The 22045-nt window shown below is 45.1% G+C and overlaps 1 protein-coding gene across 2 annotated transcripts in view; it reads left to right on the plus strand.

Moving 5' to 3' along the window:
• Positions 1-22045, plus strand: part of ANKRD28 (ankyrin repeat domain 28) — a 497286-nt gene that overhangs the window by 403095 nt on the left and 72146 nt on the right. For both annotated transcript variants that reach the window (XM_063921942.1, XM_063921941.1), the window contains exons 12-16: positions 4122-4185; positions 14894-14962; positions 15267-15407; positions 17094-17205; positions 19362-19388. In XM_063921942.1, coding sequence (XP_063778012.1) covers positions 4122-4185; positions 14894-14962; positions 15267-15407; positions 17094-17205; positions 19362-19388 — 413 coding nt within the window. The remainder of the gene's footprint in view (positions 1-4121; positions 4186-14893; positions 14963-15266; positions 15408-17093; positions 17206-19361; positions 19389-22045) is intronic.

Genomic DNA, 22045 nt, shown 5'->3' on the forward strand with positions numbered 1-22045 from the left:
ACGGTTCGGTAAGACCAATTTTGAACCTCAAGTCATTGAACCCGTACTTGCGAGTGTTCACATTCAAGATGGAGTCTCTGAGAGCGGTGATCTCAGGTCTGGAGGAGGGGGAATTCCTAGTGTCGCTGGATATCAGGGATGCGTACCTTCACATTCCGATCTGGCCGCCTCATCAGGCTTACCTACGGTTTGCACTGCAGGACTGTCACTACCAGCTCCAGGCCCTGCCATTTGGCCTCTCCACGGCACCGAGGGTGTTCACCAAGGTGATGGCAGAGATGTTTCTACTCCGCAAACAGGGAGTGAACATAATTCCGTACCTGGATGATCTCCTGATAAAAGCACCATCCAGGGTAAGGTTGCTGGACAGCATTGCTCTCTCAACCAAACTTCTCCAAGATCATGGGTGGATTCTGAATCTTCCGAAATCTCACCTAGAGCCAACACAGAGGCTCCCTTTCCTGGGAATGATACTGGATACGGAATCGCAGAAGGAGTTCCTTCCGTTGGAAAAGGCATTAGTAATCCAGTCGATGGTTCGAGATGTCCTGAAGCCAACCTGGATATCTATGCATTTGCCTTCTGGGGAAAATGGTGGCCTCTTACGAGGCTCTTCAATACGGAAGGTTTCACGCAAGACCCTTCCAGCTCGATCTGTTGGACAAATGGTCCGGATCACATCTTCACATGCACCAGAGGATCCGTCTGTCGCCAAAAGCCAGGATCTCCCTTCTGTGGTGGCTACAGACTTCTCACCTCATCGAGGGTCGGTGGTTCGGAATTCAGCCTCAGAGGTTGCGGAGCAGTCACTCAGGGGGTGCAGTTTCAAGGAAGATGGTCAAGTCAGGAAGTCATTCTTCCAATTACCATTCTGGAACTCAGGGCCATATAAAACGCCCTTCTGCAGGCCTCTTATCTTCTTCAAGATCGGGCCATTCAGGTCCAGTTGGACAATGTGACGGCAGTGACGTACATAAACTGACAGGGCGGAACGAAAAGCAGAGCAGCAATGTCAGAGGTGTCAAGAATTCTCCTCTGGGCAGAGGAAAACGCTGTGGCGTTGTCAGCGGTCTTCATTCCGGGAGTAGACAACTGGGAAGCAGATTTCCTCAGCAGACACGACCTGCTCCCGGGGGAGTGGGTACTTCACCTGGAAGTGTTCAGGTGCTTGACAAGTCGATGGGGATATACACAGATCGACATGATGGCCTCTCGTCTCAAAAAGAAGCTCAAGCGGTATTGTTCCAGGTCGAGAGACCCACAGGCGGTGGCGGTAGACTCCCTGACGACACCATTGGTCTATCAGATGGTGTACGTGTTTCCTCCACTTCCTCTGATCCCAAGAATTCTAAAGAGACTAAAAAGGGAAAAGTTTCAAGCAATTCTAATTGCTCCGGACTAGCCAAGAAGGGCCTGGTACACGGACCTTCTGGAGATGCTCCACGAAGATCCATGGCCTCTACCTCTTTGCGAGGATCTTCTGCAACAGGACCCGTTCGTCTCTCAGGACTTACCGCGGCTATGTTTGACAGCATGGAAGTTGAACGGCTGATTCTAGCCAGGAGAGGGATCCCTAACAAGGTTATCTCAACTATGATCCAAGCCAGGAAGGGGGTAACATCTAAGCATTACCATCGTATTTGGAAGAAATAAGTCTCTTGGAGTGAGAGCAGAAAATTTTCTGCGGTGGAATGCCATCTAAGAAGTTTCCTGCTTTTTCTACAAGCAGGAGTAGATGTGGGCCTACGTCTGGGCTCCATGAAAGTCTAGATTTCGTCCATGTCCATTTTCTTTCAGAAACAATTGGCTTCTCTCTCTGAGGTCCAGACGTTCTTGAAAGGTGTTCTGCACATCCAACCTCCCTTCGTGCCTCCCACGGCACCTTGGGTTCTCGATGTGGTGCTGCATTTCCTCCAATCGGCCTGGTTTGAGCCGTTACAGGAGGTGGACGTAAAATATCTTGCGTGGAAGATTGTCACACTGTTGACCTTGGCTTCAGCAAGACGTGTGTCAGAACTGGGGGCTTTATCTCCCAAAAGTCCCTATTTAATTTTCCATGAGGACAGAGCTGAACTCGGAACTCGTCAGCAATTTCTTCCTAAGGTGGTTTCTGCGTTTCACATCAACCAACATATTGTGGTCCCGGTTCTCACAGACATCTGTGCTACTTCAAAGTCTTTGGATGTTATGAGGTCTTTGAATGTGTATGTGATAAGAACAGCTCGTCACAGAAAGACGGACTCACTGTTTGTTCTTTATGATCCCAATAAGATTGGGTGTCCTGCTTCAAAGCAGACTATTGCACGCTGGATCAGACTTACAATCCAGCATGCTTATTCCACAGCAAGCTTGCCATGTCCAAAATCTGTACAGGCCCACTCTACTAGGTCGGTGGGTTCTTCCTGGGCGGCTGCCCGGGGTGTCTCGGCTTTTCAGCTCTGCCCAGCAGCTACATGGTCAGGTTGGAACACATTTGCAAAGTTCTACAAGTTCGATACTTTGTCCTCTGAGAACTTTCAGTTTGGTCAATCAGTTCTGCAGGAACCTCAGCACTCTCCCACCCGGTTTGGGAGCTTTGGTACATCCCCATGGTACTAAATGGACCCCAGTACTCTCTAGGACGTAAGAGAAAATAGGATTTTAATTACCTACCGGTAAATCCTTTTCTCGTAGTCCGTAGAGGATACTGGGTGCCCGCCCAGTGCTTTGTTTGTCCTGCACTGTTACTTGGTTAAGTAATGTTGGTTCAGCTGTTGCTGTTCCTGTTTCAAGTTTGGTTAGCTTGGCTTTCCTCTTGTGTGTGCTGGTTCGGAATCTCACCACTATCTTTATCTATCCGTCTCTCGAAGTATGTCCGTCTCCTCTGGTACAGTTTCCTAGACTGAGTCTGGTAGGAGGGGCATAGAGGGAGGAGCCAGCCCACACTTTCAAATTCTTAAAGTGCCCATGGCTCCTAGTGGACCCGTCTATATCCCATGGTACTAAATGGACCCCAGAATCCTCTACAGACTACGAGAAAAGGATTTTCCGGTAGGGTAATTAAAATCCTATTTTTTTTTTCTGTAATTGTTGGTATTAGGGAATGCCAACTGGGGCCTGTTCGACCCATTATTAAATGATAAGAAAAAAAAAACAATTAAATGAATCTCCCTTCATTTTATAATGTATACAAAATATTTTAATTAATGTTAATACATATCTGGTGCTACTAAAAAGTACATAATTGATCAAATCTATTGAACAAAAGTTCTAGTGCAGAGGTTACCAAACCTCCATCCTCTAGGCATCCTTACAGCTCAGTTTTTAAGGACAACCATGCTTGGGTACAGGTGACTTAACTATTAGCACCCTCCCATCTACACTCAGGTGTTCTAATTAGCACAGGTTCCTACATTGCTGACTGCATATTACAGTGGACTCTGTTTTAAAGGTAAGACTTGGATAAATGTATATAATGTGTTAGTATTAGAGATGTTAGGGACCCATCTAATGAAGTCACCTGGGCGCGGGGGATGGGCCACACATTTGGCCAAACATGTGCTATGAATTTCACTAATACTCCATGTTAATTGTAGGTGTTTATCAAAATTATTTTGACTATACGTATTCTTAGTGCGTAGAGTATGCATCAGCGTTTATCTTTAACTTAATTAGTACCTTGGTCAATTTGGTTTAACCATCTGTGCTCATCCATGGCTATCTTTAAAACCTGAACTATTAGGGTGCCTTGCGGACAGAGTTTGGGAACTGCTTTAGTGGAAAATACAGTAAATTGGGGTGTCCTGTTATTCTGAATGTAACCTTTGGCATAATATTGACTGTTTTGTTTTTATTTCCCCCCTGTAAATTTCAACAACTTGTACGTGTTGTCATAGGCCATAAATAAAGTTCCTTTTGTAACGAGTAAACACTTGGGGGAAAAAAATTCCCAATAAACTGAATTAATCTGAAATACAGAAAAAATGGGTCATATGATTGTTGTACAATGTGCCACTCGTTATAAAGAGGTTTAAAGTTTTATTTTTAGATAACATGGTATTTGATCTTGTTCTCATTTCATTATTGTTTTTTATGAATACTTTTCCATAACCCTTTTTTTATTTTTTGTTATTTTTTTGTAGGTTTTGATATAGATACCCCAGATGACTTTGGCAGGACCTGCCTGCATGCAGCTGCAGCTGGGGGGTAAGTTCTACTTACTCTATTACATATGCGCCTATAAGGATATTCATATAATTTGCAATGCTGTTTTTCATGTATGATGAAGCATGGAAAGCAAAAGACATAATTCAAGTACATGTGAACTCTGCAAAATCTATGGATGTATAGTTTGTAGATATGATTTCAGACAAAGGGGTGGATTCAATGAGCTGCTGTATTTTAAATCCCAGATATCTGCACCATTTTTATGTCCACGATCGTGAAAACACCTAAATCCGTAAATTTACAGATGGGCCCACATTTATCTTGACCTTTAATAGAATTAACGGAGACTGGCCAGTTGGAGTTAATCCCCTCCTTTAATTACTTAATCCCCTGCTGTATTGTTCTCTGTATTGTATTGCAGCTGAGAACAATAGATGAAGGGTTTACGCTAATAAGTCATGTTGTGACTAGGCAGAAAACTAGTCAAGTTAACGGTGTACTCATCTGTATCACACATTCTATGTGTTTTCACCTGAAAAATCGGGGAGGGTGGTTAGGGCATGGGGGTGGAATTGTAAACAACTTCCATTGTTCATGTCCTGAAGTTTTTCAGGGTCTATTGAATCCCCCCTTAAAGTGTTTATTTGTAAGGATGCTGGAAATGTGTTTCTTGAAATTGAAAAGACTATGGGGTATATGCAATTGCGGTCGAATTCCCGAAAATGACGAAAAACGGGACATTTTCGCCAAAAAAAAAAAATTCGACAATGCAATTCAGTACTTTTCGTCAAAAAAACGGACTTTCCAAAATCGACTTTTTGAAATTCGACATTTGTCAAATTCGACATTTCTGCAGTGGTACAAATGCGGCAATTCGACAAAAGTATATTCAATTGAAGATTGTAAATTCGACAACAGTGCTTTTAGACAGTAAATTCGTCATTTTCAATCCGCCACACTTTGCTGGCGGAATCTAATAAAAAAAATTAAAAACATGTTTTTTTTTGTGTTTTTTTTTTATTGGTAATAGCATATCTATTTATATTAGAAGGGATTAGGTACTTGGTTTGTCTATTTTGGAGGCACAAGTATTATTTATATACTTTTAAAAATATTATTTTTATTTATTTATTTTTAAATGGAATGGTAAAAATCTGGAAAAAAAATGCGTGGGGTCCCCCCTCCTAAGCATAACCAGCCTCGGGCTCTTCGAGCCGGTCCTGGTTCTAAAAATCCGGGGGGAAAACTGACAGGGGATCCCCCGTATTTTTAAAACTAGCACTGGGCTCTGCGCCTGGTGCCGGTGCAAAAAATACGGGGGATAAAAAGAGTAGGGGTCCCCTGTATTTTTTACACCAGTACACCAGCATCGGGCTCCACTAGCTGGGTAGATAATGCCACAGCCGGGGGTCCCTTTTATACAGCGCCCTGCGGCCGTGACATTAAATACCCAACTAGTCACCCCTGGCCGGGATACCCTGGAGGAGTGGGGACCCCTTCAATCAAGGGGTCCCCCCCCCAGCCACCCAAGGGCCAGGGGTGAAGCCCGAGGCTGTCCCCCCATCCAAGGGCTGCGGATGGGGGGCTGATAACCTTTTGAAAAATGAAAGAATATTGTTTTTTTCCAGTAGTACTACAAGTCCCAGCAAGCCTCCCCGCAAGCTAGTACTTGGAGAACCACAAGTACCAGCATGCGGGAGAAAAACGGGCCCGCTGGTACCTGTAGTTCTACTGGGAAAAAAATACCCAAATAAAAACAGGACACGTTTATTTCACACATGTCGACACACACATACTTACCTATGTTCACACGCCGACCTCTGTCCACTTGTCCAAGTAGAATCCACGGTGTACCTGTGAATAAAATTATACTCACCTGATCCAGTGACCTGGTCTTTTATTATAATCCACGTACTTAGCAAAAAAAAAAAAAAAAAAACGAACACCCGGACCAGGTGGACTGAACTCCTTTGGCCTTCAATACCACCTCTATGCTGATGACACACAACTCTACCTCTCCTCTCCTGATCTGTCCCCCTCTGTCCTCTCTCAGGTCTCCAGCTGCCTCTCTGCCATCTCCTCCTGGATGTCTGAGCGCTCTCTGAAGCTCAACATGGATAAAACTGAACTTATTATCTTTCCCCCAGCCAGAGCAACACCCCCTACAAATATCTCTATCACTGTTGACAACACTATCATCTCCCCCGTTCCCCAACTCCGCTGCCTGGGCGTCACTCTTGACTCCTCCCTCTCCTTTGCACCCTACATCCAAGCTCTGGCGCAATCTTGTCGGTTCCAGCTACGCAACATTGCTCGCATCAGGCCATTTCTTTCCCAGAGTGCAACTAAACTTATCATCCACTCACTGGTCATCTCACGTCTCGACTACTGCAATGTGCTCCTCACTGGCCTCACTTGCTCCCACATCGCTCCCCTCCAATCTGTCCTCAACTCCGCAGCTAGGCTTATCTTCCTCTCCCGCCGCTCCACTTCTGCCACTCCCCTTCGACAAAATCTACACTAGCTCCCATTCCCCTACAGAATCCTCTTCAAACTCCTCACCCTCACATACAAGGCCATCTCTAATTCCACTGCTCCCTACATCTCCAACCTCCTCTCCCTTCATACTCCCTCCCGCCCACTACGGTCGGCTGATGACCGTCGCCTCTCCTCTGCCTTGGTCACTGCTTCCCATGCACGAGTTCAGGATTTTGCCCGTGCTGCACCCCTTCAGTGGAATGCGCTCCCCCGCTCCATTAGACTCTCCCCGACCTTGCAAAGCTTCAAACGGGCACTGAAAACCCACCTATTTATCAAAGCGTACCCCTCCAATGCATAACCTAGTCCTTAGGCTGCTCCTCCATCTCCCTGCCCCATGCCTTGGACATCTCTGTTTTGCTCGCATACCACCATCAGGCTTCTACCTGCTTGCTTGCACCTCATGTCATCTGTCTGTTGCCCCTCCCCACTAGATTGTTAGCTCTTCAGAGCAGGGCCCTCTTTCCTCTTGTCTAAGCCCTCTTCTTGACCCATTTCACTCAGCGACCATCTTTACCTGCTTTTTCTCCTGCTGATAAATGGCCCCTCTCTTATCTATGGCCGCCAGCCCCAAGTAGTACAATGATCACTCCCTCACTACTTATATTTAAGCTGTATTGTGTATGAGAATTGTGGTGCTCTTTGTTACCTGCACTCCATTTTTGTTATTTATTTACTGTTATGCTAAGTTTTGTCTCCCTGTACTGTCCTTTGTACGGCGCTGCGAAACACTTGTGGCGCCCTATAAAAAAAAATTAATAATAATAATTAAAAAAAAGGGGTCCCATGTTTTACACATGGGACCCCTTTCCCCGAATGCAGAGACCCCCCGTGACTCCTGTCACAGAAAGGTCCCTTCAGCCAATCAGGAAGCGCCACTTCGTGGCACTCTCCTGATTGGCTGTATGCGCGTCTGAGCTGGCAGACAGCGCATCGCACAGCTCCCTCCATTAGTTTCAATGGTGGGAACTTTGCGGTCAGCGGTGGGGTTACCCGCAGTCAGCCGCTGACCGCAAAGTTCCCACCATTGAAAGTAATGGAGGGGGCTGTGCAATGCGCGTCTGAGCTTAGACGCGCAGAGCCAATCAGGTGAGTGCCACAAAGTGGCGCTTCCTGATTGGCTGAAGGGACCTTTCTGTGACAGGAGTCACAGGAGTCTCTGCATTCGGGGAAAGGGGTCCCATGTGTAAACATGGGACCCCTTTCAGTCCGGGTGTTCGTTTTGTTTTCGGGGAAAGGGGTCCCATGTGTAAACATGGGACCCCTTTCAGTCCGGGTGTTCGTTTTGTTTTTTTGCCAAGTACGTGGATTATAATAAAAGACCAGGACACTGGATCAGGTGAGTATAATTTTATTCACAGGTACCCCGGATCATCGGCGACATTGGAGACGTGGCAGTCGGCGAGTCAACATAGGTAAGTATGTATGTGTCGGCATGTATGAAATAAACTTTTACTTTCACGGTGTCTGTGTCCTGTTTTTATTTGGGTATTTTTTTTCCAGTAGAACTACAGGTACCAGCGGGCTCGTTTTTCTCCCGCATGCTGGTACTTGTGGTTCTCCAAGTACCAGCTTGCTGGGGAGGCTTGCTGGGACTTGTAGTACTACTGGAAAAAACAATATTCTTTCATTTTTCAAAAGGCTATCAGCCCCCCATCCGCAGCCCTTGGATGGGGGGACAGCCTCGGGCTTCACCCCTGGCCCTTGGGTGGCTGGAGGGGGGCGACCCCTTGATTGAAGGGGTCCCCACTCCTCCAGGGTACCCCGGCCAGGGGTGACTAGTTGCGTATTTAATGCCACGGCCGCAGGGCGCTGTATAAAAGTGACCCCCGGCTGTGGCATTATTTACCCAGCTAGTGGAGCCCGATGCTGGTGTAAAAAATACGGGGGACCCCTACTCTTTTTGTCCCCCGTATTTTTTGCACCGGCACCAGGCGCAGAGCTCGGTGCTGGTTTTAAAAATACGGGGCATCCCCTGTCAGTTTTTCCCCCGGATTTTTAGAACCAGGACCGGCTCGAAGAGCCCGAGGCTGGTTATGCTTAGGAGGGGGGACCCCACGCAATTTTTTTTCGGGTTTTTCCCCGGTTTTTTTACATTTTTTAAAATCTAATCAAAATCTGTCAAATCGGCCGTTTTTCGACAGCGGGACTGTCGAATACGTTTTTTATTGAATATGTAGAATTCCGGCACCCACCTGCAGGAATTAGACGGTCGAATTGTGTCGAATTAAAAAACGGGCGAAAAATTGCCGCGATTCGCCGGCAATTGCATATACCCCTATATGAAGTCATGTTACAGAGATGCGTTTTACTTATCATGGAGTGACCACCTCATGAATTGTTCCTGGGATAAGGGCAGTTTTCCTTTTACAATCAGACCTGTACATGGCCACAGGTGAACCCCAAGTATCCAGCCAACGAATCACAAATTCTTATGCTTGCGATTTACATTTTATGCTTCATAAAGGACCATGATCTAGCTGGGGATTTTTGTTTAGATACTCTATTTCTCTTACGTCCTAGAGGATGCTGGGGACTCCGTAAGGACCATGGGGTATAGACGGGCTCCGCAGGAGATAGGGCACCTAAAAAGAACTTTGACTATGGGTGTGCACTGGCTCCTCCCTCTATGCCCCTCCTCCAGACCTCAGTTAGATCTTGTGCCCAGAGGAGAATGGGTGCACTGCAGAGAGCTCTCCAGAGTTTTCTGTGGAAAAAGAATTTTGTTAGGTTTTTTATTTTCAGGGAGTCATGTTGGCAACAGGCTTCCTGCATCGTGGGACCGAGGAGAGAGAAGCAGAGCTGGCTTGTCAAGTTGGGCACTGCTTCTAAGGCTACTGGACACCATTAGCTCCAGAGGGAGTCGGAACACAGGTCTCACCTGGGGTTCGTCCCGGAGCCGCGCCGCCGTCCTCCTCACAGATGCCGAAGGTAGAAGCGGATAGAGAAGACAGAAGACATCTTAGGCGGCAGAAGACATCAGATCTTCATGAGGTAAGGGCCATTGCTCCCAGTCACACACACACAAAGCAGCACTGAAGGGTGCAGGGCGCAGGGGGGTGGGGGGCGCCCTGGGCAGCAATAAACCTCACATTTTGGCACAAATACAGTGGGATTAGACTGCGGAGGCAGTAAATCTCTGATCCCCCGACATTTTATTGAAAAATCACTGGGACCGAAGCCCGCCGTCGGGTGGGCGGGGCTTGATCCTCAGCACTAACCAGCGCCATTTTCTCCACAGAAGCTGCATGAGAAAGAAAACGCTGGCACCCTGGTCTCTCCCCTGCTGAACACAGGCTGGAAAAAAGGGGAGGGGGGGCACTTTGGCGACGCAGTGAGTGGGAATTGACATAATATATATAAAAAAAGCGCTATCTGGATATATATTTTTTTTCCAGTGTTGTTAAGCGCTGGTGTGTGCTGGCATACTCTTTCTCTGTCTCTCCTTAGGACCAGGTTGGGGTTTTGTCCCCTTATAGGTTAATCCCTGTGTGTGGGGGGTGTCGGTACGTGTGTGTCGACATGTCTGAGGCGGAAGGCTTCTCCAAGGAGGAGGTGGAGCAAATGAGTGGTTTGTCCCCGTCGGTTGTGCCGACTCCAGATTGGATGGACATGTGGCATACGTTGCATGCGAGTGTGGCATCTTTACATAAAAGGCTTGATAAGGCTGGTTTAGGGGGGACTTCAGGCGGTCAATCCTCAGATTGGACCGACTCACAGGGCCCGTCGGGGTCTCAAAAGCGTCCCTTAACACAAGACACTACTACCGACACGGATTCTGATTCCAGTGTCGACTATGACAAAGTAAAATTGCACCCTAGGGTGACTAAAACCATTCAGTGTATGATTGTGGCAATAAGGGATGTGTTGCATATTGTGGATGAACCCTCGGTCCCCGACACAAGGGTACACATGTTTTAGGAAAAGAAACAGATTATTAATTTTCCCACATCTCATGAATTAAATGAGTTCTTTGGAAAAGCTTGGGAGACTCCGGAAAAGAGACCGCAGATCCCCAAAAGAATTTTTATGGCATACCCTTTCCCTAAGCAGGACAGGGAGATTTGAGAATCACCCCCCACTGTGGACAAGGCCCTGACGCGCTTGTCCAAGAAAGTGGCGCTACCGTCTCCTGACACAGCGGCCCTTAAGGACCCTGCAGATCGCAGGCAAGAAACTACCTTAAAGGGTATTTATTCTCATACGGGTGCTGGGTTAAGACCGACGATTGCGTCGGCATGGGTGTGTAGCGCAATTGCAGCTTGGACAGATGAGCTGACAGATCAATTTGATACTATGGATAGGGATACTATATTCCTAACTCTAGCCCATATAAAGGACGCAGTCTTATTTATGAGGGATGCTCAAAGGGACATTGGATTGCTAGCTTCTAGGGCCAATGCCATGTCTATCTCAGCGAGAAGATCCTTATGGACTCGCCAATGGACGGGTGATGCGGATTCCAAAAAACATATGGAAGTACTACCCTATAAGGGTGATGTATTGTTTGGGGATGGGCTGACGGACCTGGTTTCCACAGCTACAGCAGGTAAATCAAATTTTTTACCATATATTCCCCAACAGCAAAAGAAAGCAACACCATATCAGATGCAGTCCTTTCGGTTGCACAAGTCCAAAAGAGGTCGGGGATCCTCTTTCCTCGCCAGAGGGAAGGGCAGAGGCAAGAGAGCACCTGCTTCGGCAGGTGCCCAGGAACAAAAGTCCTCTCCGGCTGCTCCAAAAACCACAGCATGACGCTGGGACTCCCCTGAGGGAGTCCGCACCGGTGGGGGCACGTCTTCGACTTTTCAGTCAGGCCTGGGTCAGTTCGGACCTGAATCCCTGGGTGTTGGAAATAGTTTCCCAGGGTTACAAATTGGAATTCGAGGATGTGCCCCCGAGCCGATTTTTCAAATCGGCCCTACGAGCTTCCACATCGGAAAGGGATGTAGTGTTAGCTGCAATTCAAACGCTGTGTATACAGCAAGTGATAATCAAGGTTCCCCCTGCACCAGCAGGGAAGAGGTTACTATTCAACCCTATTTGTGGTCCCGAAACCGGACGGTTCGGTCAGACCGATTTTGAATCTGAAATCCCTAAACCTGTACATAAAAAGATTCAAATTCAAAATGGAATCTCTGAGCAATAATAGCCAACATGGAGGAGGGGGAGTTCATGGTGTCTCTGGACATAAAGGATGCGTACCTTCATGTCCCCATATATGCCCCCCATCAGGAATACCTGAGATTCGCTGTATAGGATTGTCATTACCAATTTCAGACGTTGCCGTTTGGACTTTCCACGGCCCCGAGGATTTTCACCAAGATAATGGCGGAAATGATGGTGGTCCTGCGCAAGCATGGAGTCACAATTATCCCATACTTGGACGATCTCCTGATAAAAGCGAGATCAAGGGAGAAATTGCTGAGCAGTGTGGCGCTCTCTCTGAGAGTGTTCCATTAACACGGTTGGATTCTAAATCTACCGAAGTCACAGTTGATTCCGACAACTCGACTACCGTTCCTAGGTATGATACTGGATACGGAACAAATGAAGGTCTTCCTCCCAATAGAGAAAGCCCAAGACATCCAGAACATGGTCAGAGACCTGCTAAAACCGAAAAGGGTGTCAGTTCACCAATGCACTCGAGTTCTGGGGAAAATGGTGGCGGCCTACGAGGCCATTCCCTTCGGAAGGTTCCATGCAAGGACTTTTCAATGGGACTTTCTGGACAAGTGGTCCGGGTCCCATCTGCACTTACATCGAAAAATAACTCTGTCCCCAGGAACCAGAGTGTCCCTCCTGTGGTGGTTGCAAAGTGCTCACCTGCTGGAGGGTCGCCGGTTCGGGATTCAGTACTGGATCCTGGTTACCACGGACGCGAGCCTCCGAGGATGGGGATCGGTCACACAGGGAAAGACTTTTCAGGGTCTTTGGTCAGACCAGGAGTCCTGTCTACACATCAATGTGTTGGAACTCAGGGCCATTTACAACGGCCTTCGACAAGCGGAGAGTTTTCTTCGAAACCTTACAGTTCTGATTCAATCAGCCAATGTCACAGCAGTGGCTCATGTGAACCGCCAAGGCGGGACAAGAAGCAGAGTCGCGATGGCGGAAGCCACAAGGATCCTTCGCTGGGCGGAAAATCATGTAAGCGCTCTGTCGGCTGTCTTCATTCCGGGAGTGGACAACTGGGAAGCAGACTTCCTCAGCAGACACGATCTCCATCCAGGAGAGTGGGGACTTCATCAAGAAGTCTTTGCAGACGTAACACGTCTTTGGGGAACTCCTCAAATAGACAGGATGGCGTCACGCCTCAACAACAAACTTCGGAGGTATTGCGCCAGGTCTCGGAACCCTCAGGCAGTAGCAGTAGACACACTGGTAACACCGTGGGTGTTCGAATCGGTCTACGTGTTTCCTCCTCTTCCTCTCATCACGAAAGTGTTGAGGATCATAAGACGAAGAAGAGTACAGACGATACTCGTTGTCCCAGACTGGCCTCGAAGGGCCTGGTACTCGGATCTACAAGAGATGCTCACAGGAGACCCCTGGCCTCTTCCTCTGAGGGAAGACCTATTGCAGCAGGGGCCCTGTGTATTTAAAGACTTACCGCGGTTACGTTTGACGGCATGGCGGTTGAACGCCGAATCCTAGCAAAAAAGGGGATTCCGGAAGAGGTCATCCCTACTTTAATAAAGGCTAGCAAGGAGGTGACGATAAAACATTATCACCGTATCTGGCGAAAGTATGTGTCTTGGTGTGAGACCAAGAATGCACCTACGGAAGATTTTCATCTGGGTCGTCTTCTTCACTTCCTACAGACAGGTGTGGATATGGGCCTGAAATTAGGCTCGGTTAAGGTACAGATTTCGGACCTCTCGATTTTCTTTCAGAAGGAATTGGCTTCTCTTCCAGAAGTCCAGACGTTTGTAAAGGGAGTGCTGCACATCCAGCCCCCTTTTGTGCCTCCAGTGGCACCATGGGACCTGAACGTGGTGTTGCAGTTCCTAAAATCACACTGGTTTGAACCGCTTAACAAGGTTGAGTTGAAATTTCTTACCTGGAAGGTGGTCATGTTGTTGGCCTTAGCATCAGCAAGGCGAGTGTCAGAATTGGCGGCTCTATCACACAAGAGCCTCTACTTGATTTTTCATGTGGATCGAGCTGAATTGAGGACACGTCCGCAATTTTTGCCTAAAGTGGTTTCGTCGTTCCATATGAATCAACCTATTGTGGTGCCTGTGGCTACCGGTGACCTGGAGGATTCCAGATCCCTGGACGTAGTCAGGGCCTTAAAAATATATGTAGCCAGGACGGCTAGAATTAGGAAAACAGAGGCTCTGTTTGTCCTGTATGCGGCCAATAAGATTGACGCTCCTACTTCAAAGCAGACTATTGCTCGCTGGATCTGTAATACGATTCAGCAGGCTCACTCTACGGCTGGATTGCCGGTACCAAATTCGGTTAAGGCCCATTCCACTAGGAAGGTGGGCTCTTCTTGGGCGGCTGCCCGAGGCGTCTCGGCTTTACAACTTCGCCGAGCGGCGACTTGGTTGGGGTCAAACACTTTTGCTAAATTCTACAAGTTTGATACCCTGGCTGATGAGGACCTAGCGTTTGCTCATTCGGTGCTGCTGAGTCGTCCGCACTCTCCCGCCCGATTGGATGCTTTGGTATAAACCCCATGTTCCTTACGGAGTCCCCAGCATCCTCTAGGACGTAAGATAAAATAAGATTTTAAACCTACCGGTAAATCTATTTCTCCTAGTCCGTAGAGGATGCTGCGCGCCCGTCCCAGTGCGGATACTCTGCAAGACTTGTATATAGTTGTTGCTTGCATAAGGGTTATGTTACAGTTGAAATCGGTCTTGGACCATTACTGTTGTTTTTGTTCATACTGTTAACTGATTATGTATGTTCCAGGTTACATGGTATGATTGGTGTGGGCTGGTATGAATCTTGCCATTGGATTGCTAAATCCTGCCTTGTATTGTCCATCTCCTCTGGGCACAGTTCTCTAACTGAGGTCTGGAGGAGGGGCATAGAGGGAGGAGCCAGTGCACACCCATAGTCAAAGTTCTTTTTAGGTGCCCTATCTCCTGCGGAGCCCGTCTATACCCCATGGTCCTTACGGAGTCCCCAGCATCCTCTACGGACTAGGAGAAATAGATTTACCGGTAGGTTTAAAATCTTATTTTCTTTACAGGAACTTGGAGTGCTTAAACTTGTTGCTGAACACGGGTGCAGATTTTAACAAAAAAGACAAGTTTGGGAGGTAAGTGAGCATGTTATTGAGTTTCTATCTGCAGATGCTAGCACTGGATGTTTTTTGAGGGGAGATTGGCTTATCGACTTACGCATGTGCACTGCGACTAAAAACCTGAACTCGGGCTTCAAGTTCCAGAGTCAATACATTAAAAAAGTGGATTTTGTTATATGAAAGAAGAAGAAAAAGAAACCAATTACACATTACCCCCAGTGATGAGTATCACTTGCAAATCTGCAAGAGTCTGCACCTATTAAATTGTACCATTTAATCTGTTTTGCCATTGTTGACTGAATTTTTTATTTATATGTAGAACTCCACTTCACTACGCTGCAGCCAACTGTAATTACCAGTGTCTGTTCGCACTTGTGGGATCTGGGGCTAGCGTAAATGATCTTGATGAGAGGGGCTGTTCCCCACTGCACTATGCAGCAACATCAGACACCGATGGCAAGTAAGTTGTGTTCCGGTCAGTGTTTGCATTTGCCCTTTCCATTATATCTCTGCTCAATTGGTGATTTCAAGAAGGTCAAGTATATTGAAACGCAGAGCATTTGTCTTTATGCTGATTACAGCTGATGTGGCCTTGGCTTGTTCCCTAGACCAAGGCTGACTGTCACACAGCCTGGTAGTATCACAAAGAACCACTTGTTTTAGCTCATAAGCTGTGCTTTTTCCACAAGTAATTTTCAGCAACACTGAGGATATCAAATTAAAAGGGTAGCACCATTCACATTTCATAAACATATTTTACAGGTCAGTACAATGCTCCTTTTATTTAGTTTTTTTCCTTGAGGGGAGGAGGCGTTCAATAAGAGCAGCATTTCATTATCCTTTCACAAAGGCATAAAATGTCAGCAGCTGCTTCTTATAAAGATAGAAAGATATCCGTTCCAGTGTCTTACCAATTAAAACCTTACATGTCCTGGAGCAGACAGCTTCTGTAAACTAAGAAATCAATATAAATAACTTTTTCCAACTAAAATAGAGCAAAACTAAATACAAATGTCATTGGTGTAAACTGTAAACGATTGGTTATGAAAGCAGATAAACTCTAACTCTGTAGAAGATGAATGCAGCACTGTATGTTAATATGGTCAGCTAAGGTCCAATTTTAATGGGAGGTCTTAACTAATATCTATAACCTGCCTGGTGGGTACAGTAATTGTGGTGTTGCTTTCTCTTAGATCAGTGGTTCCCAAACGTTTTTGAATCACAGTACCTTAGGGTATCAGAATCTTTTTTGACAGCAGCACCCCTAGGCCAAAGGTTTCTTGTTAAGAAATTTAGAAAAAAAGATTAAATTAAGTAAATTGTGTTTATATGTCACCCTTATCTTCAGTTGTGTGGTGAGAGACAAGATTTGCTTCTGTTTGTCCTACTATTTTATGATTGGCAGCCACCAGCACTGGTTTTGCCTTTTACATTGACCATAAATAATTTGAATTTGCACTGGGCCACCAATCCAAGGCACCCCAGGGTGCCTAGGCACACAGTTTGAGAACCACTGTCTTAGATTGTTCTTGGCACTAGCATTCTATTTGATATCCTCCCTCTAATACATTCATTCTTTTCCATCAGAAGATTGGACAAAAAGTAAAACACATTCTACCTCTTTTTTTGTTTTTTTATATTTAATCATAAATCCCAACTAACACAATTATTTAGAAATCACCTATAAAAGCATGATTTGTCCTTTTAGATTGATAGCTATTTAACTGAGCAGTACCGAAAAAGACATTGTTCATTATAACAACAAAGTAATATCCACGTTGAAGTATGTGTTTATTGCAGTAGTAGCCTATTTGTAAAGAAGGGAAATTACTATGCAGACAAGTAATCTGAAAACTGATAAACACAAAACTGTTATACAACCAATTTATATCAGCATGACAACACATGTGTGCCACCTAGTGGCTAAGTGTAGTGCGAATTTCAAAAATTAATCCTGTGACATGTTTGTTGGGTGTTGGGTGCTGGGTTTATTTGAAAAAACTTCTATGCTTCTATATAATCAACCACAGTGAGTTCAGGGCCCTTATGAGCCCATTTTTTGTATTTGGAATTATGTTTGTATTTGGAATTATGTAATTTACTAGTCTACAAACTGTGTCCCTCATTTACTATATGTCACATTTAGGTGCCTGGAATACTTACTTAGAAATGATGCAAACCCAGGGATTAGAGATAAACACGGCTATAATGCAGTTCATTATGCAGCTGCCTATGGACACCGTTTATGTCTAGAACTGGTAAGTATTATGACATTTTATGGAGGCTATATGTTTTTTTTGTTATTATTTGTACTGTTTTTTTTTTTATTGTTTTGAACTTTTTTTTACGTGTATTTGTCTCCCTCCAGCAATGACATGTATTGTTCACATTTTTTTGTGTAATATATAGAAGCAGCACAACAATTTCACAATTTGCTCTTTAGTGTCAAAATGGAGTATATGACCGCCATAATACGTAACTCCTCCAAATCATTTAATAAAGTCTAGTTCCCCCTGGCTGACCTCTCAAAACACTTTCACCTGATACTTTAAATTGACTGTATAAGGGCTTTGAGCCTGGAGGTCACCCCCTCCCGCTCTATTTGCCTTTTTTTCTTCTTTTTCTCTGTTCCTTTTTCTTCTTTCTCTACCTACCTACCTCCCTCCCTCCCCTCTCTTTTCTCTATACTTTGATGGCTGGCCACACCATCGCTGCGAGAATTTCTTCTTGCTCTAATATCTTATGGAAAAACTGGATTGCCTTTGTTGCTGTTTCACTCTTTACAGATTTTTTTTTATGTCTTCACTATTTGCTATGTATCCTTACGAGTCATGTATGACAAATTTACTGTGATTCATTCAATAAAATGTGTTTTTAAAAAAAAACAAACCTAATCTGAAGTACCTGAATTTGTGAGGTAAGATGAAAATTGAGGGAAAGGTAGCAAAGTTGAGGAAAAATTACACAGGACAGATACAAAAATAAAAACCTAGGGGCAGATGTATTAAGCCTGGAGATGGTATAAGGAAGTAATAAACAAGCGATAAGTGCAAGGTGATAACGCACCAGCCAATCAGCACCAATATGTAAATTAACAGTTAGGAGCTGATTGGCTGGTGCGTTTATCACCTTGCACTTTTCACTGGTTTATCACTTCCTTATGCATTCTCCAGGTTAATACATCTGCCCCCTAGTAGTACTGTATACTATTTGTGAAATAAGATGCAAGATTGAGGAGCAAGTGTCAGGACAAAGTGTTGAGGAAATAATAGCAAAATTGAGGGTAAAAGTATACATCATGGGAATTGTGTCATGCTTGTGGCACCACATGGCAGAAAGGGACAGGTTATGAGGACATATCTGTATAGGAACGCAAGGTGCTTGGAGATGCCATGTGTTTGACATTTGGCTGTTGTGCTACGTATACGACTTTGTGGTGGGACGTTAGTCTACTATGAACAGTTATTCTATTTTTGCTATATCAGGCATGTAATATGGGATCCGGATTGAAAGTCGACAGTAACTAGGTCGACAATGTCTAGGTCGACTACTATTGGTCGACAGGGTGTCTAGGTCGTTCTAGGTCTACATGTTCTAGGTCGACAGGTCAAAAGGTCGACATGAGTTTCACAAAAAAATTTTCTTTTTTTGAACCTTTTCATACTTAACGATCCACGTGGACTACTATTGGAACGGTAATCTGTGCCGAGCGAAGCGAAGGCACCATGCCCGAAGCATGGCGAGCGAAGCGGTGCACTAATTGGGGTTCCCGGTCACACTACGAAGAAAACAACACCAAAATAACATTAAAAACTCATGTCGACCCTTTGACCTGTCGACCTAGAACATGTCGACATAAGGACCCTGTCGACCTAAGGACCCTGTCGACCTAAGGACCCTGTCGACCTAGTTACTGTCGACCAATTGTGGTCGACCTATACATTGTCGACCTAGTTACTGTCGACTTTCAATACCACACCCATGTAATATATCTAATTTAAGCATATATGTAATGGTCCTGATAATCCCTCTCAAAAATAATTATAAGTTTGAGACAAAATCCGTGTAGCAGCGCTGGTTGTCAGCACTACAAGTGTATTCACTGGTCAGGGCTTGTATCAGTCAACTTGGTGCATCCTCTCTATGCTATCCTGCACTGCTGTTTGTTACAAACTTCTTTTATACCATAGTGCTTTAAAGATGCATTTTAAAATTAAAATACTTTTTAATATTCTAAACACGCCCTACACTGTCATTGTGAACAGTGGGCAGCATACTAGTGGAGTAGAACGGGGGAAGAGTGACCCTACTGTGTTATTAATAAGTGACAAAATTGGTTCTGTATAGTCGTGTTGCTATGTCGAAGTTTGTGCAACGTATTTTAAACCGTTTAATTTTTGTTTTGTTTTTACAGATTGCCAGGGAAACACCCCTAGATGTTGTAAGTACACTGCTTCCCAAACTTTAAGGTTTTAATGGGCAAATCAGCAGTAGTTGATGGTTACAGAGCTTTATTATTTGTAGGTTTTGAACAAGCAAATAGAATGTATGGGTATCTGTACTTTGTTATTGACAGTAATATACAGTGGCTAGTCATATACTTGGTGATTTCACAGCATACATGGTATTATAGCATATTGGTGACATACGAGGGGTGTGTAATAAGTTTCTGGATGTGCAGTGCATATGTAAACGCAATCTTAATGCCTGGTTGTTATTTGTAATCTCTGACTAAAGTTCTTATGAAATGTCAAGTCACAAATCCATATATATGCAGCACTGCTTTTCAAAGTTGTCAGCATGTTCCCTTCCTTCACGGACTTGTTATGGAGCTCAACAGAGGCCATTGGAGAACCATGATCATCATCTACTACAAGAATGATCTGCAACAGCAGGAGAGTGTCTGCTTTTGGGGAGGAGGCACTGTCTTTTCATCACGAGACCGTTCCTGGAAGACCAGGAGTGCTGCGGCCAACCTGTGTCCACCATTGGCCCAGTTAGAGCAGGAGATATGCATCTCATCGGGATCCATACTCCACGAACATCTTGGTCTGAGCAAGGTTTCTTCACGCAGGGTGCCCCATCAGCTGACTAGAAAGCAGGGAGGCTCAAGTGATTTGGTGCCACAAGATGTGGAGGAGGTGGATATAATCTTTTTAGACTTTGCCAAAACTTTCGACACTACCACACATGCGTCTTATCTACAAGCTACAAGAAATAGGGCTAGGGAGCACAATATGCACTTGGGGGTCAGTAATTGGTTAGATAATAGGGAGCAGCGCGTTGTGGTCAATGGATCATTTTCAAATTGGACTAAAGTACTAAGTGGTGTGCCACAAGGGTCTGTACTTGGACCACTTTTGTTCAACATTTTCATCAACGACCTAACAGTAGGTCTAGAGAGCATGGTATCAATTTTTGCAGTCAATGCCAAATTGTGTAAGGTTATAAATACGGAGGGGGATGCTGAGTCTCTTCAGAACGTCTTAACTAAACTGGAAGCATGGGCAGCAAAATCGAGAATGAGATTCAACACAGACAAGTGTAAGGTAATGCACTGTGGGGGCAAGACCAAAAATAACACCTACATACTAAAGGGGGAATATTAGGGTATTCTGAACTGGAAAAAGACTTAGGGATTCACATAGATAACAAACTAAGCAGCAGTACCCAAAGTAGGAGTGCAGCAAAGAAGGCTAATAAGATATTAGCATGCATAAAACAGGGAATTGATGCAAGGGACGAGAGCATTATACTCCCATTATATAAATCACTAGTGAGGCCTTATCTTGAATACTGTGTGCAATTTTGGGAACCATATTACAAAAACGATATCCTGGAGGTAAAAAAGGTTCAGAGGCGGACGACCAAACTAATCAAGGGCATGGAGACGCTGGAATACGAGGAAAGGCTTGCAAGGCTAGGCATGTTTACATTGGAAAAGAGGAGACTAAGAGGGGACATGATCAACATCTACAAATATATAAGGGGTCAATACACAGAGCTTGGGAGGGACCTGTTTTCTATAAGATCAGCACAGAGAACACGTGGTCACTCGCTTAGGTTAGAGGAGAGGAGTTTCCGCACATTGAGGCGAAAAGGTTTTTTCACAGTAAGGACAATACGTGTTTGGAATTCCCTGCCTGAGAGAGTAGTAACTGCGGACTCGGTCAACACCTTTAAGAATGGGTTAGATAAATTCCTATTGGATAAAGATATTCAGGGTTATGGTGCGTAGGCACGCATTATAGTTAATATAACTAGTCCTAACATTAAAAAAAAAACTAGTCCTATAATAAGACTGAATAGGAGACCACAAATAGGTTGAACTCGATGGACAATTGTCTTTTTTTCAACCTTAGTTACCATGTATGTTACTATGTTGGCCAGGTTTGATGGCGGTCACTCAAACTCTGTCTGAGAGATCATCCGTGGCAGTGAATCCTGGATCTACAGTTTCGACCCTGAGACAAAATAGTTGGCCCAGTGGACCCCATATGGTAGTGCGCCGCCACAGAAGTTCCAACTTGAGCACAGTGTCCAAGCTGATGATGGATGTTTTTGTGTCCAATGCTAACATACAGTAGTAACATGCTGGTCTTGTAGTTATTGTGCTCATGCAGCAACAGATTATCACTGGAGACTGGTACCCCAACCAATACCTGTCTCAAGTGCTGAAAGCCATATCCAGGTGCCGTCTAAGAACTTGCCCCTTTTCCATCATGATAAGTCCAAAGTCCAGGAAAGTGGTGAATTTTCTGGCCTATGAACGCATCCAGGAGTTTGGTCATTCACTGTACAGTACAGACCTGGCCACCTACAACTTCTTCGTGTTCCCACAAATCAAGCGCAAGATGCGTGGGATTCGTTTTTAGTCACCGGAAGCTGCACTGGAGATCTTCATCCAGCATGTAGAAGACCTTCATCCAGCATACCTGCTGCAGACTGGTCCAGCTACTCTTCATCAAGTGGTTTGAGTGCTTGCAACTTTCCATAGACTCCTCCGGCGAATAATTTGAAAAAATTGTAATTTTCACTTTGTAAATATATAATACTTTTTATGCATCTGTAAACTTATTTGCACTCCCGAATGTAAAG

The sequence above is a fragment of the Pseudophryne corroboree genome, chromosome 5 (assembly GCF_028390025.1).
Source record: "Pseudophryne corroboree isolate aPseCor3 chromosome 5, aPseCor3.hap2, whole genome shotgun sequence".
NCBI lineage: Eukaryota > Metazoa > Chordata > Amphibia > Anura > Myobatrachidae > Pseudophryne > Pseudophryne corroboree.